Genomic DNA, 26,255 nt, shown 5'->3' on the forward strand with positions numbered 1-26,255 from the left:
CATTCACTCACTCATTCATTCATCCAAGGATCTAAATAAGAACCCAAACAGCTGAGGAGGCTCAGCTGTCTCTGCCATTGCTCCTCTGTTATGCCGATGGAAGCCGAGGCATCCCACAGATATTTGTGTTGCTATGCACGGAGCTAAGATTACAAAGTTTACCCAAAGCTCCAGGCGAGACACTACAGGTGAATAGGGTAAAACATTTAACTAACAGATATCACCATGAAACTTCCCAAGTTTATCACTTACATTAAGAGAAATCTTTTTTGTATTACAAGTTTTGTCAAATTTTATGTTCAAATATGTAAATGAGGCAATATCTAATTAAATATGCACTAATTTGCATACATTTGCAGAACCGAAATCTGAACAATGGATAAAGCTACTTTCAAAATTCTTGTTCCATTTTGTTGACACATTAGAGTCTGAAGTTTTTACAGAGGAGGATTTTGGATATCGCTTTTTGTCACTCTGTAAATGAGAAAATACTCTCACCAGCCCTAAAAAGTCAAATTTCGCCATGTTTTTAGTAATAAAATATTGTATAAATCAGGCGTTGAATGATATATCAATAATCCCCTCTGTAAAAACCTTCAGAATATAGAAAGGGATCAAACTGGAAGGTTTGGTGTCTGTAAGTGCTGCTGAAGTGGAGATTTCTAGCTCAGAGTCTGAGGAAAAACGGCCTTTAAAGACTTGTACTGTAAAATTCCATACATTGTTAATGTAAATCGTACTTTTCCGATTGGCATGGCACAGTTTGCCACAGTAGCTGTTAACTTTTGGTGAATTTAGGAGAAATCTACTGACGAAAGAGACAAAATGAAGTAAAATAACCACCTTAATGTGGATTTTCTACCATTTCTTTTGACTTTTCTGAAAGAAGACATGTTAACGAAGAAAAAGAGCCCAAAATCTAAAAATTGATCAGTGCATGAAAAATTAGTGGAGTGTCTCGCCTTCAGCAGCAGCAGGGATGTCCAGTACATGTGGCCTACATCATTCATTTCATTTCATTTTATTTTGATTTATTCCATTCATGGTATACATTCTCACATTGCACATATTTACATAATGTACACAGGAGCAGGATGAAGAAAACTTATAGTACCTGCCTCTCTCTGTTGTTATAATTACATTGGCTTACAACAACACCAATATTATACTCTGTTTCAAAATATTAAAAATCATGAAACATAGTAGTGACAAGAAAACAAACAAAATAGCAGTAGACACCACTCGTCTATCTATCTTTTCTTTTTTTCTCTTCTTTTTATATTTCTCCTTCTTCTTTTTTGTAGACGCCTATCTTTTCTTTTTTAAACATTTTCTTAAACTGAGACATACTTGTACAACTTCTCAATTCCTTGCTTTGTGAATGCCATAATTTTACACCTGCAACAGAAATACACATTCGTTTTAAGCTTAGCCTTGCAAATGAATGTTTAAAATCAAGCTTCAGTCTGTTGTCCCCTTCCTCCAATTTAAACAAGTTTTGTAAATGTTCTGGTAATGATCTGTTCTTTGCGTTAAACATTATTTTTAAGGTCTGAAATTCTATTATATCGGCCATTTTCAACAAACCTGCAGAAATAAAAAATCTAACCTGCAGCCTCTTGTTCTGCCCCGGACCAGGTGCTGCAGCAGGTGTGGCCGTTTGTGGGTCAGTACCTGGAGAAGCTGCTGGTGGAAACCATCGCTCCGTCCATCAGAGCCTCCAGCTCCCACCTGCAGACCCTCAGCTTCACCAAGGTGGACATGGGCGACAAGGTGAAGCCTCCACACTCACACCTTCAACTAACAACCATACACTATATACACAACACTGTGTCACTGCTGTAAGAACGCATGTTGTTTATATTCTATACTGTATATTATGTGTGTTTACTCCAGGCCATGAAGGTCGTAGGGATCAAGGCGCACACAGAGAACGACAAGGGACAAGTGCTGCTGGATCTGTACATCAGGTAAATGATTATTATTAATCCATTGATCTCTGAGCTGGTGGCAGCATCTGGGTTATTATAGTTCACTGAAACAAAGACTAAAAGAGATAAAACAAGTCAAACAAATGATGAGATAGAAGTCAAACCCTTAGAAAACATCTGAGTGAAACTGAGTACAAAATAAGACAAGGGACAAGTGGATCTGAAAATGAAGTGGGGAACAGATGAAGAAAGTGAGAGCGTGTTAGGATGGGGAATAAAAGTAAAAACTATGAGAAAATTATAATAATAATAGAGGACATCACATAAGAGCACCTTTTCCATCAATAATTTAATTTTAATAACCACTCTGCCCCCCTTCCTTTTTCTCTAACTGTTTCTTGTTTTCGATGTCTTCTGTTTCTGCTTTTGTTTTTATTGTTTCTGTGCTCCGTTTTTACTGTATTTGTAATGCACTCTGTGGCTTTGTGCTGTGAAAAGTGCTATATAAATAAAGTATTATTATTATTATTGTTATAAAGTCTGCAGAAGTGTGTTTTAAGGAGTGATTTAAAAGATGTCACCTTGCCTTATCTCCTTGGGAAGGTCGGCCCAAAGCTCTGATAGCAAAGACCTGGGTCGCCTTTAGACCAACGACGCTCAGACTGGAGTGATGAGATGTTGTGTTATTCAGTAATTTGTGATTAACTCAAACAAAAAGGTGTAATGAACAACAACAAACATGAACTTAGAACAAAAACCAAAAAACTCTGCATCTTTGATCCTCAGCTATGTTGGAAATGTGGAGATCAACGTGGAGGTGAAACGATATTTCTGCAAAGCCGGAGTCAAAGGAATACAGGTGTGTTGTCTTCAGATGAAATGCGTTTACTGTGCTGATATTCATATTTATTTATTTTATTTTAATGTTTATTTAACAGTGACGATACATACACCATTGCCACAGAAAATGGGAAAATGTGATGCATATAAGACGTCTAGCTTCAGCTAATTTGCAGTCTTTGTCCCTGGTGGTCAGGCTTTAGAGTAGAATAAAATATACTGAATACAATAAATGCAATGATACAAATACAGTGGATAATCCAGTGAGTAGGTACCATGAATAAATAAACACAGCTGCAGTTATACACTTCAGATTAATAGAAAATCTGCTGCTGTGTTCATGTTTTAGTGTTTTTGGATTATTTTTATTCCACAATCATCTCATGTGTCGTCTCTTGCTCTCTGTGTTTAGCTTCATGGGATGATGCGTGTGATTCTGGAGCCTCTGATTGGTGACGTCCCCATCGTCGGAGCGGTCACCATGTTTTTCATCAGGAGGCCGGTACGTCCTGTTTTTTTATTTGGATGATTTGTTTATTTAGCACATATTAAAAAATAGGGTAAGTAATACAACTACCATAAAAAACAAACGTGCAAGAAAGTCTGAAAAAGAAAACCCAGAAGGGGTTTGACAAGGAGAAGACTTCGCTGAATAAGGATAAAGATGGTCATGTATGTGCATTAATGCAAGATATTACATGCACACACACACACACACACACACACACACACCCTCACGAGTAACAAACACACACACATCCAGCAGTTACAAACTTAAAACATATTATTAAGCTACTGATAGAGCAATGACCCTTTGTCCTCTGTCCTCATTCCTGTGTATAGTATCATGTATCTGAGCTGCTTTTGCTGCCATTGATTTCTCATTAATCCTGATTGATTTGCTCTACACACACACACACACACACACACACTACATTCTTGTCTTATCTGTTTATCTCTTCCCAGAAACTCGACATCAACTGGACTGGACTGACTAATCTGTTGGACATCCCTGGACTCAAGTGGGTCACGATGTCTTTACTTTGGTTTAGTCATTAGGGATTTTATTACTGTGTGGAATTTAATATAGAGTGAATAATGAATTCACTCCAGGCAGTGGAGCAGTAAGTTTTCAGTGCAGTGAATTAATTCTTCTCTCTCTCTCTGTCTCTTTGGCCTCAGTGTGATGTCAGACAGCATGATCATGGACGCCATCGCCTCCTTCCTGGTTCTGCCGAACCGTCTGGTCGTCCCCCTGGTCCCTGGTCTGCACGTGGCCCAGCTGCGCTCTCCGTTGCCCAGGGTAACGCCTGGACACGCACCTGCACATTTCACATTCCTATAATTAGTGTTGTACTGATAATAATCATGTGTCTTGATATTTACATTATTCCTCCTCGGCTAAAAAAGAAAAGATTATTCGATCTAAAATCTAAACCAGGGGTGTCAAACGTGCGGCCTGCGGGCCAAAACTGGCCTGGCTGAGGGTCCAATCCGGTGTGAAAAGAAGACAGAAGAGGCATAATATTGTTGAAATGGCACGTATTTTTATCAAGAAATTTCAGGTTGTTCATAATATGTTTTGTAAAAAGATAGTTCATTAACTGTAAAAATCTTAAAGGGATAGTTCACCCAAAATTCAAATTGCAATCATTATCTACTCTCTCTACCCTCATGTGGACTAAGGGCTGGGAGAAGTTTCAGAGTCCTCCGTGGCTTCTCTGAGTTACAGGGGGTCTCGGCATAGCAGTGCATGTCCATATAACGGTTGGAAATGGATACCAACTGTCTTCGTAACAAAAAGACACACCAAAAAACATCCAAAAGCTGCTCGTATTTAATCTCCATCTTGTATTGAAGCCCCGAAATGCGAAATTCCTGTAAGCTCCTCTCCCTGGTTCGTCCAATTTATTACAAATACAAATATACAAATTATTTTTATTTATAGGTTATCATGCCATTATTTTACTGGTCCGGCCCACTTGAGATCAGACTATGGCCCCTGAACTAAAATGAGTTTGACACCCCTGGTCTTAACCATATTTAATGTAAACAAAGTTTTGTGAGCAACGTGATGCATAATTCGTGTGCCTGCATTATCCAATGTGAAAAAAAACTACCCCACTTTCACCCCGGATTTACTCGAAAATAGAATTTTGCACAAAGTTTGGGCTACAACGTCTGATAGATGAGTTATTACACTAATGTTAAAGGGACAACGAGGAGTTTTGGAAAAGCGAAGCGTTTTCACACTACATTAATGAGCCCGCGCACAGCGAAATTCTTTGACCGGCGCAAGACAGACTCATGTTTTCATTCATCAATAATTAAAGTCAGAGGTTCAAAGACGATCACATACCGTCGTAGTTCCGACCATGAAGGGTGATTCGGCGGCGTTATTCTCATGACTCGCCACAAAACCGAAAGTAAAGAAACGCTGGTCGGCTCGACCAGCATTTCCACCACCACTAATAATAACAAAATAACGATAGAGACAAAACGATATATTTATCGAAAATGGGCCCATTAACAAGTGTGGGTAACGTAGAGTCATCCACATTAACATGAGACTTTTTTGTAACCAAACAGAAACTCCTCGTTGTCCGACCCACAGTGGGCTCAAATTCAATTTTCTTTTCTGAATAACTTTAAGAAAAAAAAAGATGTCACTGCAGCTGTGGTCTTGACTGGTGGAAAAAATTGTCTATAATTGACCTTATTATACCTTTACCTCTCTGTCTCTCTCTGTTCCTCAGGGTGTGGTGCGGATCCACCTGCTGGAGGCCAAGAGCCTGGCAGCGAAGGACAACTACGTCAAAGGCGTCATGGCCGGTTTGTCTGACCCGTACGCCATCCTGAGGGTCGGCCCCCAGACCTTCACCTCCAAACACATCGACAACACACACTCTCCCAAGTGGGGGGAGATGTACGAGGTAAAGGAGATTCATTCACTGTGACGTCATCATCGTTTCTCTGCACTGTAATGGTATCACATATCATTTCACTCTGTTCTGTATTTGAGGGATGTAAAACAGTCATTTTCACTCATGCACTGCAAAAAATCTTTCCAAGAATATTTGTCTTATTTCTTGTCAAAATGTCTCATTTCTAGTCAAAACTAATCTCTTTCCACTTTAAATAAGACTCATCACCTAAAAATTAACTTGTTTTTAGATAATTTACACTTGTTTCAAACTAATTTTTACTTGAAATAAGTAGAAAAATCTGCCAGTGAAAGGAAGTTTTTTTGTGCTTGTAATAAGAAAGAAAAAGTTGCTCCACTACCAGATTTTTTCTACTTATTTCAAGTGAAAATAGGCTTGAAATAAGTAAAAATTGTATAACTATGTGTGTATATGTATAAATATACTTATTTTAGGTATAATGAGATTTGTTTTGACTAGAAATGACATTTTGACTAGAAATAAGACAAATATTCTTGGTAAGATTTAGAGTTTTTGCAGTGTGAGGTCAGATTCAACTTCCATACTGTCCGTCTTCATGTCCTTGTGTGTGTATCCGCTACGTCAGGTCATAGTCCATGAAGTTCCTGGTCAGGAGCTGGAGGTGGAGGTTTATGACAAAGACACAGACCAGGATGATTTCCTGGGCAGGTACATATGCATCGTTTCACGTTGTCTCCTTGTGTGGACAAATATGAAATCTCTCGTTGTCACCTTCCATCTGACACCTGTCATGAACAAATGGGGAGAAAAAATACTTTAAAAACTTTAAAATAACCTCTTCCATCCAGGACCAAGCTGGATCTGGGCATCGTGAAGAAATCTGTCGTTGTGGATGACGTAAGTGAGAAGCTGTTTTTTTTTACAACAAGTCAGCTGTATCATCACATGTTTTAATCTGTGTAACCGTGTGGTTTCACTCTCTTCTCAGTGGTTCACTCTGAAAGACGCTCCGACAGGACAGGTTCATCTCAGACTGGAGTGGTTGTCTCTGCTGCCGAGCACCGACCAGCTGCAGCAGGTTCGAATCAAATCGCTCATTTACCTCTGGAGAGATTCATCATCAAACTGTTACAGTGGAAAAAAACTGTGGCTCATCATTTCCACGTCTTTTGCGCATGTCCAAAAATACAACCGCAGTACTGGTGTCAGGTGGCAACAGAGACAAGATAATGTGGAGTTACAGTAAACGAGTCATTTATTACAATATATCTGAGTAAAAACAGAGATAAATACGTATTTAAGATGCATTTAGCAAATAGCAGGAAAACTAAAACCTGAAGAGATGGTTGGGATTGTGAAAGAGAGTTACTGTATGGAGGGACTCACTTTGGTTTTAGGACTTGAACACTGGGGAAATAGATGAATGCATTCACTCATCATCATCATCATCATCTATAATACAATTTTTGCCATTTGCTTACACGCAGAAAGCGAATGCTTAGTTCAAAGTTGCAAAACCAAAACTTCTTGTAACACATTTTCTGCTTTACACTTTGCGTGCAATTCTTCAACACACTTTTTGCAGAACATTACACACAGTTTCGTACATTAGACACGCCACTCAAAATTGGATGGTAGGGTTTTGATTTCAGAGTTTCATTTTGACAGAGCTGTGAGGAGAGTTTTGACACAGTGAGCCAAATTTTGCAAAGTGTGTGTGTGTAAGCTATTGGCAAAAACTGTAATATCACATTATACAACTTTGTTCTTGTTTTTTAAATTTCAAATTGAAAAAGTGGATAATCTGAAATGGTTATTTAGAAAACAGAAAAAAAAAACTTTTAATGGATCCTGCCCTTCTCATTTTACAGTAGGGTTATGGTTTATCCCAAGGACAATAAATACACCCAAAAGGGAACAAATGATGATAGATTTGTGCTTTTTGAATGCTAAAAAGTCAATTGCACTACTCTGGGGAAAAGACAAACAGACCAAGTGTTACATTCTGGGTCGGGAAGAAAAAAAAAACATGCAGAGAGGGAGGTGAGAGTTATTACAGAAGATTTTGTTTATTTTTTAAGAGATACAGAGCTTGTGGATGAAGAAAATTGAGCACACATCAGTGAAAACTGAAAATAATGAAAGGCCTTTCATTTATAATGAGTTTGGAGACTATAATGAATGTGACTTGTTTTGTCTTCCAGGTCCTAAAGAGGAACGAGAGCGTGACGAGAACGACTGCTGATCCTCCTTCGGCTGCCATCTTGGTTGTGTATCTGGACAAGGCTGAGGAACTTCCTGTGAGTCATCACGCTTCCACAACCACATGTCGTGTGTCGCTCTGAGCCGCTTCCTGTGTGTGTGGTTGAACTGAGAAAAGGGCAGAGCTGTAACCTAACTAACCTAACTGTCTGTCTGACACTCCTGACTCGGCCTTCGTCACCCTGCAGTGTGGCTAAAGCTGTTAAACACACACACACACACACACCTACACATTTATATATATATACACACACACACATTCCTTACTGTATTGTGATTCCTGATATCATACCAAACACACACACAAAATAAACAGCAACGATGACAAAGTCTTCATCATGAAACTCAGTTCTTGTGGTTTCCCTGGTGCAGATTGGTACTTCCTGATTCAACCATGCAGCACGATGCCTCCTTTCATCTATTTGTGCCGTTGCTATGGCAGCAGGACACACACACGCACACACACTATTCATCACAGGGAGCCACGTGTTGTCAGAATGGCCGATAAGGCGGTTGTTGGTCACAGATTGTCATTGTTCACATGCCTCACTCACTGTGTGTTTCTATTAATGTTCATGTTGCAGATGAAGAAGGGAAACAAAGAGCCCAATCCCATGGTGCAACTCTCTGTGCAGGACATCACCAGAGAGAGCAAGGTATATATATACAATACAATACAATACAATACATATTTATTTGTATAACACATTTATTTAAAAATACAACCCAAGCTGTCCAAAGTACTGTACAATAAAACACACATGTAAAACTAGTAACAATAAAGCTAAATGGGATACTGGTACAGTAAAAACATGCAATAAAACAATGAAACAAAAGTGAAGACATATAAAACTAAAATGCCAAGGAAAAGAGATAGTTTTGCTCTTAGCGCTACATCTACAGAGACAGTTCATTTATAACACTGTAGATCAGTGGTTCTGAAACCTTTTTACATCAAGGACCCCTAAACCGACACAAATTAGACCACAGACCCCCACCAGTTGGACAAAATTCTGAAACAAACACCAGAAATACACAAATATTTGTTCTGAGACTGAATAAAGTTACTTTTTTAGTCAATGTATGTTCAGATTAGGGCCAATGGCGTGAATTTTTGGAGAAACTTCTGAAAAAAGTGGTCAAAAAGTGTAAAAAAAAAAAAAAATTGAGAACCACTGCTTTAGATGATGTTTTTTATATTTCTGTTTCATATGCATGTGGCACCTTTAAATGAACTAACTCTTATTGCCTCCAGACTTGTTACACAACTGTTAATCCGGAGTGGGAGGAGGCGTTCACCTTCTTCATCCATGATCCTCACAAACAGGACATAGACATCCAGGTAACAACAACAACATTATTATTATTATTGTGACTCAAACAGAACTTGTATCACAGTATCATTTTACAAATTTAACTTCCCCTTCCCATTTTTTTTTGTAATTCTGTTCCAGGTGAAGGACGCGGACCGTGTGCAGACGCTGGGCAGCCTGTCCGTCCCTCTGTCCCGCCTCATGTCCAACGCCCACCTGTCTCTGGACCAGTGGTTCCAGCTGGACAACGCTGGATCGGCCAGTCGCATCTACATCAACACAGTTCTCAGAGTAAATGTCAAATAATAATACACATCAACTCGACAAGTTAAAGGACTAGTGTTTAGGATCTAGTGCCATCTAGTGGTGAGGTTGTAGATCACTTTGTGAACATCGTTATTGCCAAGTTTGTTTACACATACACAGAATTCATCTTAGTTTCAAGGTGCAGACATGTAACATAAAAATAAACATTTACATGAATACAAATAACACACTTACAGTATAAGAGAAAACAATGCACACCAAGAATCTACAGTGTCCTTCAGGTGACATAAAAACATAGAGTACTTTATTACCCCTTTGCAGGAAATGATGGTGTCACAGCAACTCTGATAGAGGAGAATAAAGATAAAAGATAAGAGAAATAGAATAACTTAGGCTAATAATAGTATTAACTGTATGAAGTTTTTTTTTTACAGCCATAATATGACATATTTACAGTTATATTTACAAGATGAACAGTTGTGCAATGTGCAAAACATGAAAGACTCTGTCTGGTTTGTCCATTCAGAGCTACTGTAGATATAATAGAGACTAAGTCAAGTTTGCATCAAGGCTCATTTGAAGCTGATGACAAGTTTCAGGTGATTATACACAAATGAAAACACAGCAATGAATATAAAATGATATTAAATCCAACACACTGGTCCTTTCATACTTACTAAATGCACTGCTAAAAAAAACTAAATAAACAAAAAAAAGTCTTAATTGTTGAGTGGTGTCTCAGCTGATGGTTTAATCTCTGTCATATTTTGTCTCTGACTTCATCCAGGTCCTGTGGTTGGATGAGGAGCGAATTCCCTCCGATGCGTCCGGTAATCTGGCGTCTGATCCGTCCAAACAGCTGGCGCAGCAGACGTCCCCCCACCCCAGCTTCGCCACGGAGGTAAATGGAGGACGGCAGTTGTGTATTTGTTGCACAAACTCTTTCTTTTGTTGTAACTAAACTTTTTATTTGAAGAAAAATAGGTTATAGGTTACACATGTTGCTCTTAATTTTGTAGACATGTCACCAAGTCTTATCATCAAAGCAGATAATGAAAGAAAAATACACTGCAAAAACTCAAAATCTTACCAAGAATATTTGTCTTATTTCTAGTCAAAATGTTATTTCTAGTCAAAACAAATCTCATTATACCTAATAATAAGTATATTTATACATATACATACATAGTTATATATAAAAAGTAGCTTGTTTTTAGACACTTTTTACTTATTTTAAGCCTATTTTCACTTGAAATAAATAGAAAAATCTGATAGTGGAGCAAGTTGCTCTTTCTTATTACAAGCACAAAAACTTCCTTTCACTGGCAGATTTTTCTACTTATTTCAAGTGAAAATTTGTTTGAAACAAGTGTAAATGATCTAAAAACAAGTTAATTTTTTAGGTGATGAGTCTTATTTTAAGTGGAAAGAGTTCAGTTTTGACTAGAAATGAGACATTTTGACAAGAAATAAGACAAATATTCTTGGAGAATTTGAGTTCTTGCAGTGTAGATGGATAGATAAAATAAGAATAAAAAGGAAACAAAAGTTCACATTATAAAAGCACCCACACTCCCTCCTATACAGGTATACTTGTTTCTGAACTGGTAGTCAACTTAAGGATCCGAAAAATGAGAAATAATAATGATAACTAAAAAAATAAAAATATAATAAATAAAATAGATACATATACAGCAGTAGATAGAAAATAGACAATAACAGCTGTAATATGAATAAGTTTGCACAAACTTATTTTAAAGTGTGTCTTCTGTTCTGGTTTTCAGGGACTGCTGAGGATCCACCTGCTGTCGGGTCAGAACCTGGTTCCTAAAGACAACCTGATGGGCGGCATGGTGAAGGGAAAGAGCGATCCCTACGTCAAGATCAACATCGGAGGAGAAACGTTCACCAGTCAGGTCATCAAGGCCAATCTCAACCCCACGTGGAACGAGATGTACGAGGTAAAACAAAACAAAACAGGAGTTTCTTTTCTTTAAAGGACAATTCCGGGTTAATTCAACTCAGGGCTGTATTTTCCTAACATTTTAGGTCTAAAAGAAGGAATCTGAAGATTTTGAATGGGAGCGGATTTAAGTTCCGCTGCTTAGGCTGTTTACATCCCTCAAAGCCACATTTTTTTTCCACAGACAGTGTCAGATGGCTCCTCAAACATGCACCCAGAAGTTTATTTACTTCAAGCCGACATATTTGTAAAACTAAAATCTTGCGCGAGACCCAAGTTGACGCGCTCGGTGTGTTCACGTGCAGTCGGAAGCTCCCGTTTGTGTCATTAACACAGGGATATCAACTCTTGACTTGCTTGAAGACACAACAGACACAACTACCGCAAAACAGGAGCAATTACCGGTAAACTGAAAATCTTCAGATTCCTTCTTTTAGATCTAAAATGTTAGGAAAATACAGCCCCGAGTTGAATTTAGCCGGTATTGTCCTTTAACTTTATGAAACTGTAAAAAAATTTGAATATGTTTCTAATAAATATCATTTAATGTTTTGGTTCACCCTGCAGGTGATTCTGACCCAGCTGCCGGGTCAGGATCTGAGCATGGAGGTGTTAGATAAAGACATGGACATGAAGGACGACTTCATGGGCAGGTGAACTGAATATAATCTGTTATAATATTAAATATAATCTGTTATATAATATTAAAATAAATCAGATTAGAGGAGACGCTCTCTAATCTCATGTTTCTTGACTTGCAGGCTGAAGATCAGTCTGAAGGACATCATTGATGCTCAGTACACGGATCAGGTGAGACACTCGGCTGCGTTTTGGGGTTTTGAGATTCAGAAATATTTGGATGTTTGGAAAAAGCGTCCCGTATTTTTCAATTATATTTTTTTATTATTTTCAAAAAACACTCCAAAATCCCCACAACAAACAAGTACACAAGCTAAACAATAAAAACAGCAACATCAAAACGAAATAAAAACAGCAACAAAAACACACAGCCGAAACAGGAAACAAACAAGCAAACAAGCACAGGAAGAACAAAAAAAACAAAACAAAACAACAACAACAAACACTACCCAGACATTTACAAAAATGTGTTACTATGTTTCGCGATGGGGCCCCAGACAGAGTCAGTCTCCACGGGTGGTGTAACAGTACCCGGGCTGCAGCGAAGTCTTTCTAGGTGTATCCCTGAGACCATTTCCCTTAGCCACCTGGAAAAGCTAGGAGGGTCAGTAGCCGTCCAGTCGTTAAGTATCAACCTTTTTGCCACCAACGTGCCTAATCTGATGGTCACCTGCATAGGGCGAGGGAATGAAAAAAAGCTTCGGAGCAACCAAACAATATAAAAACTACATCTGGATCCAGCTGCACATCATAAACATTTCTATACCATGAGAAGATCTGTTGCCAAAAAGAAACAATCTTTGGACAGAGCCAAAACATGTGCCCCAGGGTCCCTAAACCTTGGTTGCATCTGTCACAAATATTGGAAACATCAGGATACATTTTACTGAGTTTTACCTTGGAATAATGTTTTCCAACCCTTCCCTCCACACCTCATCGGACAGCTCCGTACCAAGATCTGCCTCCCATGCAGACTTGATATGGTTTGTTGACAAGACTGAAACTTTGGAAAACAATAAAACAAATTTTGCAACAAGGTGTTTAGATCCTGGCTTTTGTTTCATTATAGCAAAAAAAATGAGTGCTCCATACTAGGATTTATGAAGTTGTTTACATTTTCTTTAACAAAATGCCTTACTTGTAAATAGCGAAAAAAGTGGGATTGAGGAAGGGAAAAGCTTTCCTCCAACTCGAGTTTGCTTCAACGATGAGTTTTATATCCCCATATAAAAGGCAAAATTATAGAGTCAATTTTTTTAAAGAATGATGATGAAAGAAAAATGGGAATATTTTGAAACAAGTACATAAACCTAGGGAGCGTCACCATATTAATAGCGTTAACCCGCCCTATAGGAGAAAGTGGCAAAGACCTCCAATAATCAATATTTCTCTTGAGCTTCTCAACCTGGACGTCAAAATTATTTTTGATTAAATGCTTAGAGTTTACGGGAATAGACAGGCCCAGGTAGGAGAACTGGTCTTTGGCAATTTCAAAGGGAAGCGTCCCGTATTTTTAAAAGCAAACTGAAGACTAAGACTAAAGACTTACCTTTTTAGTCTGACATTTAACTGAATTTTATTATTTTGAGGTTTATATCACAATTTATTGTTTTAATTGTTCTTATTGTTTTATTAGATCTAAACTTTAGTTTTATGCAGTATTTCCACTTTTATTGCTTTGAATTATTTACATGTTATACATATATTTATTTATTGTATTTTATTTTATTTTATTTTATTCCATTTACCCATTTTATCTTAGATTTGATCCACTCTTTGGTGTTTTTTCCCCACTGCAAAGTACAAATTGTTGAGTGTAAGATAGTGCTTCCTCAGTGTTATTAATTCCTCAGTGTTTTAAAGTTTGGATGTGTGAATGCGTGCATGTATGTCTAGGTGAGTAAATGTCCTCTCTGTGTTTATTATTACTTTTCATCATGTAAAGAACTTTGAGCTGCTTCCTGTATGGAAATTGATTGATTGATTGATTGATTGATTGATTGATTGATTGATTGATTGATTGATTGATTGATTGATTGATTGATTGATTGATTGATTGATTGATTGATTGATTGATTGATTGATTGATTGATTGATTGATTGATTTAATGCCCTAACCCTCCAAAATGAATAAGTAAAACCAGGACTTCCTAGTTTAACGTGTCTTCTCCTCATTCCTCAGTGGTACACCCTCAATGATGTGAAGTCCGGTCGAGTCCACATGGTTCTGGAGTGGGTCCCAACGTCTTCAGAGTCAGACAGACTGGACCAGGTCGGTATTATTCTAGATAAAGTCAGAGTTTGATGGACGTCTGTCTGGTGTTAAACTTTTAATCATCTTCACCCGTTGGTTCCTGTGTCTTCAGGTTCTTCAGTTCTACTCCAGACAGTCGTACCAGAACAAAGCAGTTCCCTCGGCCGGCCTGCTGTTTGTCTACATTGAGCAGGCGGACAGTTTACCAGTGAGTCCTCGACGTGTGTAAAAGTAATCTGATCGTCTTGGTTTTCGTCTGGATCAAAGCCTCAGTTTGTGTTGTTCAAAACTTTTTAGTGAGATTGGGAAAACTTTGGTAAAAAAAAAAATCTAGATTATTCTGATCCCAGCAGTTTGGTGGAATCAGGAACAAAATGTGATTTGAATTAAATTCAAATTGGTCAAATAAACAACATTTATCAAGTACACTGTAAAAACTCAAAATCTTACCAAGAATGTTTGTCTTATTTCTAGATCTAAATCTCATTATACCTAAAATAAGTATATTTATACATATACATACATAGTTATACATTTAAAAAGTAGCTTGTTTTTAGACACTTTACTTATTTCAAGCATATTTTAGCTTGAAATAAGTAGAAAAATCTGATAGTGGAGCAAGTTTTTCTTTCTTATTACAAGCACAAAAAACTTGCTTTCACTGGCAGATTTTTCTACTTATTTCAAGTGAAAATTCGTTTAAACAAGTGGAAATTATCTAAAAACAAGTACATTTTTAGGTGATGAATCTTATTTAAAGTGGAAAGAGATTAGTTTTGACAAATATTCTTGGAAAGATTTTGAGTGTAGTATATACATTTATTGATTTATATTTTTGCACCTGATTTTTAAACCTTTACAGCAATAAAGTAAATAATATTAACTTTTGATCATTCCACAAATAAAGAACTGCTTTTTTTTCAACTATTGGACATTTAAATGAAATTTGCATTTTAAAATTTGAAGTTTTGAAACACATGGGAAAATATTCCCAATGTATGTGAGTTATGTATACAGTATACATAAACTTATTCTGTGTCTCTGCAGCTGAAGAAGAGTGGGAAGGAGCCGAAAGTGGGAGCAGAGCTGACACTTGGACAAGTGTCCCGGAAAACTACAGTAAGACTCAGAGGACGGACGGATGTAAAGATGATGTCATTATTCATTCAGATAAACTGTTTTTACGGTTTTCAACTCTCTCGTCTGCTCTGAAGGTTTGTGATCGCACCACGTCTCCTCAGTGGAACGAGGCGTTCAGCTACATGGTCCGAGACCCCAGAGAGGACATCCTGGTGCTGAAGGTAGTCTGGCTCCTGATGCCTGATGAGCAAACGCTCCCAACCTCTGTGTGTGTGTTAACTCCACTCTGCTGTGTGTGTGTGTGTGTCCAGTTCTCCCACAGCTGGACTCTGCCCATCGGCTCCCTGGTGGTTCCCATCAGAGAGCTGCTGTCAGAACCAGACCTGGTCCTGGATCAGTGGTTCCACCTGGACGGAGCCTCACCAGAGAGCCAGGTTCTCCTGAGAGCTGAACTCAAGGTTTTTATTTTCTCTTCTTAAAGTCTTATTCAAAATGTTAACCAAAGTTTCTTTTACTCCATCATGTAGTAATCACTTTTCTCTGTCTCTTTTACTGTTTCTTTGTGAGCAGTTGTAAGATGATTATTTCTCAGTTTCCTTCTTATAATATCTAATAATAATAATAACTTTATTTAGGGTTAGGGTTTTTATATGTTTCTGTTTCTGCCAAGTGCTTTGTAAACTTGTGTTTTTAAAGATGTTATAGACAAACCACAAACAAATGCCATAAAACCATAAGAAAAGAACAGACTAGAATAGAATAGAATAGAATAGAATAGACGTCTTTATTTTCATTCAGACATTACATCAAGATGTATTACAGAATGAAATTACATTTGCATTAGGCCACAATAAAACAAATAGATAAAAAATGCCATAATAAGAATAACCAGATTAAAAAAAGAAAAGAAAAGGAGAACGAAACAGCCGAAGGAACAAACTGAGACCAGGAGGAGGCAAATTACAATGTAGGATGCAGTTAATTAGATAAAAATAAAGGGGGTTATACATAATAAAAGGGGATAAGAAGAGAAGGTGTAAAACTAAAGCTTAAAGCAGAAGTAAGTGGTCCGGTCGTTTTCGCTAATGCTGCGTTCCAGGCAGGCTTTTGAAATCGTAAATTACAGCTTCAAGTCACAACTTACGACTTTGTAGCGTTCCAGGCAACCCACTCGTGTTTTTCCGACCTGTTTTACCGGTGAAAGTCACTATAACGGCCACTCGTAACTTCCGACCGGTGCACTCGTACCAGATCGAACTGGTAAGACTTCACGGTCGGAAAAATACGAGTTTCCTTGAACGCACCATAACAGTCCTCGTCCCTACGTCGCCACATTCACGGCGTTCCTTGGCTGCACACACAGCCCTGCATGCCGTTCTCTCTCCTCATTGGATAAAAACTGTAGGATACGATAAATGTTTTCTCTTCGGCTCAGAGCAGAGCAGAGGGACGTCGAGACCCGTGTTTCAGACCAAACACTCTATGTAAGTGATTGCTGTCGGAAGATATAACTATTTAAGACTTATATTAACACAAATATATCACTTACTTCTGCTTTAAAGAACAGAATAAAACTGAGATAAAATAAAACAAAACGGACAAATAAAATGTTTATTAGAAATAGAAGACAGTGGAACTATTAAAACACAAGTGGGGCACTAAACAAATTAACAATTAGGAGTCCACTGAGTTGGGGAATAAAAATGATAGAAAACAATAAGATCTGTAAGTCAGTCCTTGGGTTTTGTTTGTTCTGTTGATGTTGATGTTTACAAAGCTGGTTAACAAAGTAAAACAATAATCAATCAATCAATCAATCAAATAATATCTGCAGATGCTGGTTCCAACCAAATGTCCTGGTGCTCCTGAAAAGCCTAAAGTCTCTGCAGCATCAGACCCGTTCCCCGTTCAGCCGAAACCAGAGACCGACACAATCCTGAGGTGAGACTCTTCAGATACAGTCTCTGTCTTCACTGACCATCATCTCCCTTCTCTCTATTGACTCTTAAATTAAATTTCCCTCCTTGTGTCTGCAGGTCGAGCTCAGTGGACGCTCCTCCTGTGGAGACGTCCGTCGTCTCCTCGGTCACTGATGTGAAGGAAACAGCAGCTGAAGTGACAGAAGAGGAAGAGGAGGAGGAGGAGGAAGCAGCTCCTGTCGTAGCTCGACCTCCTCATACGTCTCCAGACCTGAGCTTCGCCAGCGAGGTAGTAGCAGTAGCTTTTATTTATTTAGGTCTAACATAGCATTATATATACAATTTGGATTACTATGTCAAGTTGGGTTGGAAAGACGTAGGCTGGAGGCGCAGCCTATTTTGCCTACACTGTTTAAAAGAAAGAAAGTTGCATAACAGAGCAAGGTAACACAATTTAAACATTGATTTTTAACTAAACTGAGAAGAATAAATAAGATAATCTAAGCAAGAGTCTTACAATTTATCAAGTTTGTGTACCTTATATTATACCTTACATACATACACATGTGTTGATATCCATGATATACAGTATAATACTCATTCATTATATACACACACACATATATATATATACACATACATACTGTACATAGCGATGGACTGGACTATCCGTCGCAGTATAAAGTTTATTACACAAGTCAATACATTGATTGGTAACACTTTACTTGACACCTATCTCTATAACACATGATAACAGTATAATGGCTTATAAGGTCAAGTATTATAATAGAGTTATAATGCTCTATAAGGTGTTATGCTTATTGTTATAAAGCCTTATGATCATTTACGAGTGTTTATAATGATAGTTATACACATTTATAAGCCAATTATAACACATTATAACTATATTTATAATGTATTATCAATGTGGGCATTGTCAGTGAGTTACTAACAATTATAACGTATTATAATACCTGACCTTATAAGTCATGATAAAAATGCTTTATAGTGTGTTATGCTTATTGTTATAAAGCATTATGATCACTTATGAGTGTTTATAACTACAGTTATATAGTGCTATAACTGCATTATAACTCATAAATATGGTTGTAATGCAATTATAGAGATAGGCGTCAAATAAAGTGTTACCCATTCATTACTTATTAGTAATTAATGCATTTATCCTTGTTTATTGTATTTTGGTTTTACATTGTAACGTTACAAAACACTGATCTACAGCAACACGTGTTAAAATAATAGAAAGATTGACTCAGTAGAGTAATGTGGTGTTATCTCCTCGTGCAGGGGCTGCTGAGGATCGTTCTGCTGCAGGCTCAGAGTCTGGTCGCCAAGGACAACATGATGATGATGAAGGGTAAGAGCGACCCCTACGCCAAGATCAGCGTCGGAGAGGCTGCGTTCAGGAGCAACGTGATCAAGGAGAATCTCAACCCCGTCTGGAACGAGATGTATGAGGTGTGTATGTGTGTGGATTTGTAATGAAGCATGAGTTCAAATAGAAACATAGAAGCATGGGCCGCTGGCTACTACAAACATGACATTCGATTTCGCACCAATGTAATAACCATTAGGTTTGCAGGGATTTATTACATTTGTTTGTTTGTTTGTTTGTTTATTATACGGATACCCATTAGCTGTGACAAAGCCACAGCTATTCTTCCTGGGGTCCAACAGTATCAAATATACATTTAATAATACAAAAACAGAGACATTATATTAAAAAAAAAACGAAAATTAAAAACAAAGTAAATACAAAAAACAAGTGAGCAATATGCCTCACCTAACGTTTGTGGGGAAGTGAAAATCTTCACCTTTCAATATTGTAATAACTTCCCGCAAATGTAATAATGCAATGAATAATGGTTGTTTGCCTATACGCCTACTAATACTGACCGTGGGTGTGAAATTACGCGTTAAGGCAGCAGCAATGATGTTTGTAGAAAATGTTTTACGTTTGTGGGATTATTACATTAAAAGCTGCAGATTTTCATTACGTTTGTGGACAGTTATGACATTGTCTGACCTGTGCTGCTCCGTCAGGTGGTGCTGAGGCCTCAGTCGGGACAGGAAGTGCAGGTGGAGCTGTTCGACAAGGACATGGACAAGGACGACTTCCTGGGCAGGTGAGGGCCGGCGTGGAGGTTTACAGATCACTGGGCTTTATTTCCTCTCTAGTGTTGTTACTTGATTGTAAGAATCTAAAATGTGTTTAAAGGGATAGTTCAACATTTTTGGCAGATTCTTCTCTCACCATAATCCCTATAGTCATAGCAGCAGTAGGTTCATTTCACCTTTAATTATCGGTGCATGTTGTTTTGAGATCAGCGGGGCAGAGACGTGAGCTGCTCAGTGAACACAGTGGAGGTGAACGGTGTAGGTCCCCTGTCCCTCATCAAACTCATCAAATACACAATCCAACAACTCCAAGGCGAGTTGTTTTAGAGGCAAATGCAGCCGGAACTACATTCCAGACACGGCTGCCGGGCAGAGGGATTTCAAAAGCGCTAGTAGTTCTGAGTATTTGCTTCATATATACTTTATTATCTCATAGCGTGGTGAATGTGCAGGTCACAACTTGTCCACCAGAGCGTTGTGGAGTTGGATTGTGTATTTGATGAGTTTGATGAGGCAGCTCACGTCTCTGCCCCGCAGATCTCAAAACAACATGCACCGATAATTAAAGGAAATGAACCTGCTGCTATGACTAGGGATTATGGCGATAGGAGAATTTGCCAAAATGTTGAACTATCCCTTTGACTGTATTATTTCATGTTATAGTCTGAAGTCTGACTTTTCTTTTTCATTGGGAACAGATTTAAAATCGGTGTGTCAGACATCATCCGCTCCCAGTTCACAGACCAGGTGAGTGTTTAATGATTACTGTAAAGTCATGTAAGTACAGTTCATGTGTTCACCAGCCTGTGATTTAATAAACATGTGTCATGTGTCGTTTCAGTGGTACGACCTGAAGGACGTGAAGTCTGGACGTGTTCGCTTGATAACAGAGTGGGTTCCTACCGTGTCCCGTAACGACGCCTTCGACCAGGTCAGAGTGGTTTGTTTAAGTTTCTTTATTTATTCATGTGCACATGTAATCTGAAAATAACAAAACAAAACAAAATAACAGCAACAAAAGAAGGAGAGGGAAAAAGAAAATCTATATATACACACAGAGAGATAGAATTGTTATTTTCATATCCTTGGTATAGTCTTACTTATTGAGCTATCTTAAAGATACAGTATATATACTGTATTATATATATTTTTTTCATTTATTCCCTGCCACATCTCACGTTTAATTTCACAAAAACTGAAAAAATCTACACATAGTATAGATACTGTATATAATCTGGATCAGTTGTGTTGTATATTCCTTCTCCAGTTTCCTCCAGATAAGCGCTGACTCACTGTGGCGTCGGCGCTGAGTCACTGTGATGTGTTTTTAATGTGATTGTGTGCTGCAGGTGATGCAGCTGCAGTCTCTCCAGTCGTACCACAACAAGGCCGTTCCCTCTGCAGCGCTGCTCTTCGTCTACGTGGACAGAGCTCAGTCTTTACCTGTGAGTCCACCCAACACTCAGAGCCATTAATGATAATGAGAGTATGGAGTTATAGACAGAGAGATGCTCTAATGGTATAATGTGGAAAAAGCTTCTTCTACCTCTTAAGATGTTGTTTTGATAAATAATTAATGTCCAATGAAATAAGATGAAATAGTTGTGCAGCTGAGAACCAATCACTGTTGTTGGATTTTTATGAATATGTCATCTTATTTTAAAAGAAAGAAAAGTTTTCTGTCTGAAAATAGTGATGAAAATGTTTCTTTCTGTTTCCAGTTTAAGAAAAGTGGGAAGGAGCCCAAGGCCGGAGCTGAGCTTGTGTTTGGTGACACAACCTACAAAACCAAGGTGATAATAAAGACATGAAACACACACACAAAACACTTTGGCCGTCCCTGTGTAGATCTGCATTATTATTATTATATTGATTTATTTTTTATTTTATTGAAGAATTTTTCTGTCACAGTTTCCTAGAAACCACCCAAGACTGTTAGTGAATGATTCTATTATTATTCTATTATTCTATTAGATGAATGACTAGAAACTTCTGCTTCCTTCTACTGCTCCTTTCTTCCTGTTTTTACTGTACAGTAAATGAGAACATTTACATTTTGGCGCCCCCTAGTGACCAACCAAAAAAATAAATAAAACTTTGACAGCAGGTCTGATTGAAGTGATGGAGTAAATGTATAAAAATATAAAACCACAGTTTCCTCTCTTTGTGTCTGAAGGTGTGTGATCGCTCCAGATCTCCTGAGTGGAGTGAAGCCTTCCACTTCCTGGTTCGAGACCCTGGACAGGAGATGCTCATCATAAAGGTGAAGAAACTTTGTGTCTCACATTAATAATAATTATTATAATAATAAACAAACACCGACTGGCCTCATTAACGTGTCCTGACCCTCCGTAGTTGTCGAGTGCCTGGGATCAGCCGATGGGATCTCTGGTGGTTCCTGTTAGAGAGCTGCTCTCTGAGCCACAGCTGGTCCTGGACCAGTGGAAACATCTGGATGGAGCTTTACCTGAGAGTGAGATCCTGCTGAGGGCTGAACTCAAGGTACGAGAACACAAACACACACAGGATTAGAGCCACGTCTCTCTTTGTATGTATAGATACTAAAGATATATCCCCTTTAGGAAATAATCTCATAAATAAAAACATACAGACCAGCAACTGAGATGCTGAACTAAAGGAACTGTATCAAACGATCGGTAAAAAAGAGGACAAAAGATTATTTTTTTTCAAGAAAAAAGTATTGCACAACTTACACAAAAGGAGGGTATTTTCTTTATGCCATGCTCATGTTCTTTGAATTTCACACTAACCTATATAATAATCTCATAAATTCTGAGACCAAAGCAGATCTGGTCCACAGTGATACTGAGTATTAAGTTACACTTCCCTTTAGGTTCATTTTTCCAACTCTAAATTTTTACAAATGTAGATTTTGGCACTAATTGTTTGAGGTTACCCTAATTACACAGACTGTATGTTATTAAGACTAGATATTACTGCTTTTTTTTAGTTATTATAGAGCCACATCTCTGACACACGGTCTAACCAGCTGGACTCGTTGTTGACAGATCCTGGACTCCAGGATGACTGAAGCTCCTCTGCCCAGCGCCACCGGCTCAAAGAAGGAGGAGGAGATGGTCGCTAAGACGATCAGAGCAGCTGCAGAGGAGGAGGAGGAAACACCAGAGCCCCCGAAGCACGAGTGGGTGTTCAGGACTGATGTGATGATGAAGAGTTGGTAATAAATAATACACATTTGAGGCTACAGTGTTTTGTGACAACAGTGTGTATGTGTGTGTGTGTGTGTGTGTGTGTGTGTGTGTGTGTGTGTGTGTGTGTGTGTGTGTGTGTGTGTGTGTGTGTTCAGGTCTGTTGCAGAGTCCACACATCCCACACAACCAGAAGAAACAGAAGCTCCTGAACCAGCCTCCATCTTCTCTGCACCTGATACACTCCACCCCGCTGCTGCAGTGAGTTTTAGCAAGAAACAGTCAGTTGTTGTTGTGTTCACTCTAATTTTTTTCCCTATCATAACCGTAATATAATGTTTGTTCAGGTGGTGGAGGAAGCAGAAGATGCAGAAGAACCTCCCTCTCTGTCGGACACAGCTGTTAACAGACAGTTTGAACCACAGCAAAAACAAACAGAAGGGTGAGTAGATTCAAGATTTATTATTATTTTATTTCATTATGACACCAATGAGCTAGAAATTTAAAAGAATAGTAACACTGAACTTAAAATTTCTTGTGCAGCATCAGTCTGGACAACCTGGCCCACTCCACAGTGACTGGACTTCCTGCTGAAACTCTGGGTCCAGCAGAGATCCAGATCCAAGAAGAACCAGAACCAGGTGAAGATCTTCCACCTCAGACGACGCCCAGTCAGGACTTTGGTAAAGAGGTGAGTGGGATTTGTTCCTCATCATCATCATCATAGTCCCAACTGGATTTACAGATATTTAAAGGGACAACGAGGAGTTTCTATTTGGTTATAAAAAAGTCTCACGTTAATGTGGATGAATCTACGTTACCCACACTTGTTAATGGGCCCATTTTCGATAAATATATCGTTTTGTCTCTATCGTTATTTTGTTATTATTAGTGGTGGCGGAAATGCTGGTCGAGCCGACCAGCGTTTCTTTACTTTCGGTTTCGTGGCGAGTCATGAGAATAACGCCGCCGAATCGCCGTTTATGGTCGGAACTACGACGGTATGTGATCGTCTTCCAACCTCTGACTTTAATTCTTGATGAATGAAAACATGAGTCTGTCTTGCGCCGGTCAAAGAATTTCACGGTGCGCGGAGGCTCATAAATGTAGTGTGAAAACACTTCGCTTTTCCAAAACTCCTCGTTGTCCCTTTAACACTGAATTAAAATAATGTTCAAAATTATGTAGAAACCTTTGTTTTCCCAGTTAAATGTATTCTTGGGAGTTTTTCTTACCATTATGATGCTGTTTGTAAAAAATATGTTATACAAATCAACTCATCTTGTCTTGTTTTACATCTAAATAATGTCAAGGCTTGATCAAACCAGTGTGATCACATTTAGTGAACAACTAGTCTTCAGTTGTTGTTCCTTTTTGTCTCCAGTCATGTGTCTGACTGAGTCGGTTCATCATTTGAGACACTGTGACTCTGGCCCTGAAATATAACGTTGTTTTGCAGAGGAAGCTGAAAGAAAGCTCAAAATAAAACTGGACACTTGCCAAATCATTTACAAACTGGACACAAGGGAGTTTTACGAAGTGGAAAGACACATCAGACACATACTGGGGAGTTATTTTAAAACCAGCAGCTGCTTCAGAGACTTCCCGTGTGTTTCACCCTCCAGGGGCTGCTGAGGATCCACCTGCTGGAGGCCCAGAATCTGGTTGCCAAGGACAACCTGATGATGATGAAGGGCAAGAGCGACCCTTATGTAAAAATAAACGTTGGTGGGGTTGCGTTCAAGAGTCACGTCATCAAAGAGAATCTGAACCCAACGTGGAACGAAATGTACGAGGTATGAAGTCGTCCGATGGAACGAGCTGCACGCCGGGTTCTGGAGTTAAAGGGATAGTTCAACATTTTGGCAAATTGGCCCATTGCCATAATCGCTATAGTCATAGCAGTAGGTTCGTTACCTTTAATTGTCTGTGCAAGCTATTTTTAGCCAATTTGCCAAAATGTCGAATTATCCCTTTAATATACGCTCAGTATTCTGTTTTTTTTTTGTTTGTTTGTTTTTTACAAATAACGCTTTTATTTATTTTGGTTTGTTTGTTTGTTTGGCAGGTGGTTTTGAGTGGATCCAACCAGGAGATCAAGTTTGAAGCCTTTGATAAGGATCTGGATTCTGACGACTTCCTTGGGAGGTGTGTGCGTGCGTGCGTGCGTGCGTGCGTGCGTGCGTGCGTGCGTGCGTGTGTGTGTGTCATGTGTTCCTGGTTAATCACTGACTTATACAGTATCAGTCCATAAAGATAAGAAGTTCAGAGTCCAACACCTGTTTGTTTTATGATTCTTTGATGTTTTATGTGGTGATAAAGTGTGTGAGAAATATTTTGCTAGATGACACTGAAATTGAAAAGTAATCTGTTTTCATGTTCACAGATTCAGTGTGAGGCTCAGTGACGTCATCAGAGCCCAGTATACAGATCAGGTAAATCAAGTCGTGATGTGCAGGTCACAACAAACACCAGAGTGTTGTGGAATTGTTGGATTGTGTATTTGATGAGTTCGATGAGGGAAACCTGACTATAGCGATTATGGCAATGGGCCAATTTGCCAAAATGTTGAACTATCCCTTTAACTGTCTCTGTGTGTCTGTGTTGCAGTGGTTCACTCTGAATGATGTGAAGTCTGGGAAGGTTCACCTGATCCTGGAGTGGGTCGCTGCGGTGTCCGACCCAGCCAGAATAGACCAGGTCGGTCCTTTTTATTTCCAGACGGTCTTTGAACGCACCATTAAAGTCTGGCGAAGAAGAACGCAGGAAGCTGTCGACTCACATTCCAACACTTTGTTTACCTGATTGTTGTTGATTCTCCGTGTCTCAGGTGCTGCAGCTTCAGTCTCTGCAGTCGTATCAGAACAAAGCTGTTCCCGCTGCTGCTCTGCTCTTCGTCCACATAGAGAGAGCTCTGTCTCTACCTGTGAGTCTTCTCCTGCACTGTATTTACACACCGTGCAACCGCAGGGAATTTGTGCAATAACACTTGAACGTCTCTTTTTTTTTGCCTCTTCAGTTGAAGAAAAGTGGAAAGGAACCTAAAGCTGGAGCTGAGCTCGTTCTGGGTGAAACAACATACAAAACCAATGTGAGAGTCACAGTGAGCACAGATCTACACACTCTACTTAATCAGTCTTCTTATTGGCTTGTAGAAAGTTCACAAATATAACACAATATAAACATATTAATACCCCCACTACAGCCCCATCCCTACAACAGTATCACTGTGCTACGGTATTCAATAACTAAGTATTGATTTTGCACAGAAATTACATACATTATTTACATTTTGCATAAACACATAAATAAATAATAGTGCAGTAAGGATACACAGGAAAAAGTATAAGTACATTACAGAAATCAAATCGGCTTCTAATGAGATTCAAGTAATATACAGTTTAAAACTCCAAGATTAGTGATGTCGATTTTCTCTGTATATGTCTGTTATATATCTGTTGAGATGTTTCCATGTCACATAGAATTTCTAAACACATCCTCTTGTAGAGAAAAAAATCTTCTGTAACACTAAAACAAATACTAAATGATGCAGAAGATCATTGATCCACATCTGA

The 26,255-nt window shown here is 38.6% G+C and overlaps 1 protein-coding gene across 2 annotated transcripts in view; it reads left to right on the plus strand.

The window, feature by feature from the left end:
* esyt1b (extended synaptotagmin-like protein 1b) overlaps positions 1–26,255 on the plus strand; it is a 33,914-nt gene that overhangs the window by 3,605 nt on the left and 4,054 nt on the right. Inside the window, exons 3-45 of one of the 2 annotated variants that reach the window (XM_085775593.1) lie at positions 1,639–1,773; positions 1,897–1,970; positions 2,718–2,790; positions 3,184–3,273; positions 3,738–3,793; positions 3,954–4,074; positions 5,528–5,704; positions 6,303–6,385; positions 6,526–6,574; positions 6,666–6,755; positions 7,882–7,977; positions 8,524–8,595; positions 9,195–9,281; positions 9,394–9,543; positions 10,307–10,420; positions 11,304–11,480; positions 12,050–12,135; positions 12,244–12,292; positions 14,304–14,393; positions 14,488–14,583; positions 15,423–15,494; positions 15,590–15,676; positions 15,767–15,913; positions 17,290–17,396; positions 17,492–17,663; positions 18,680–18,850; positions 19,436–19,518; positions 20,209–20,257; positions 20,352–20,441; positions 20,860–20,955; positions 21,232–21,303; positions 21,687–21,773; positions 21,866–22,012; positions 22,540–22,673; positions 22,839–22,941; positions 23,028–23,122; positions 23,224–23,371; positions 24,306–24,476; positions 24,749–24,828; positions 25,067–25,115; positions 25,291–25,380; positions 25,511–25,606; positions 25,700–25,771. In XM_085775593.1, the coding sequence (XP_085631719.1) occupies positions 1,639–1,773; positions 1,897–1,970; positions 2,718–2,790; positions 3,184–3,273; positions 3,738–3,793; positions 3,954–4,074; positions 5,528–5,704; positions 6,303–6,385; positions 6,526–6,574; positions 6,666–6,755; positions 7,882–7,977; positions 8,524–8,595; positions 9,195–9,281; positions 9,394–9,543; positions 10,307–10,420; positions 11,304–11,480; positions 12,050–12,135; positions 12,244–12,292; positions 14,304–14,393; positions 14,488–14,583; positions 15,423–15,494; positions 15,590–15,676; positions 15,767–15,913; positions 17,290–17,396; positions 17,492–17,663; positions 18,680–18,850; positions 19,436–19,518; positions 20,209–20,257; positions 20,352–20,441; positions 20,860–20,955; positions 21,232–21,303; positions 21,687–21,773; positions 21,866–22,012; positions 22,540–22,673; positions 22,839–22,941; positions 23,028–23,122; positions 23,224–23,371; positions 24,306–24,476; positions 24,749–24,828; positions 25,067–25,115; positions 25,291–25,380; positions 25,511–25,606; positions 25,700–25,771 (4,383 nt within the window). Of the gene's footprint in view, positions 1–1,638; positions 1,774–1,896; positions 1,971–2,717; positions 2,791–3,183; positions 3,274–3,737; positions 3,794–3,953; positions 4,075–5,527; positions 5,705–6,302; positions 6,386–6,525; positions 6,575–6,665; positions 6,756–7,881; positions 7,978–8,523; positions 8,596–9,194; positions 9,282–9,393; positions 9,544–10,306; positions 10,421–11,303; positions 11,481–12,049; positions 12,136–12,243; positions 12,293–14,303; positions 14,394–14,487; positions 14,584–15,422; positions 15,495–15,589; positions 15,677–15,766; positions 15,914–17,289; positions 17,397–17,491; positions 17,664–18,679; positions 18,851–19,435; positions 19,519–20,208; positions 20,258–20,351; positions 20,442–20,859; positions 20,956–21,231; positions 21,304–21,686; positions 21,774–21,865; positions 22,013–22,539; positions 22,678–22,838; positions 22,942–23,027; positions 23,123–23,223; positions 23,372–24,305; positions 24,477–24,748; positions 24,829–25,066; positions 25,116–25,290; positions 25,381–25,510; positions 25,607–25,699; positions 25,772–26,255 lie in introns of both variants that reach the window. The other variant, XM_085775594.1, reaches the window with a different exon arrangement.

The sequence above is a fragment of the Trachurus japonicus genome, chromosome 5 (assembly GCF_045865225.1).
Source record: "Trachurus japonicus isolate A0001 chromosome 5, Traja_1.0".
Classification (NCBI taxonomy): Eukaryota; Metazoa; Chordata; class Actinopteri; order Carangiformes; family Carangidae; genus Trachurus; species Trachurus japonicus.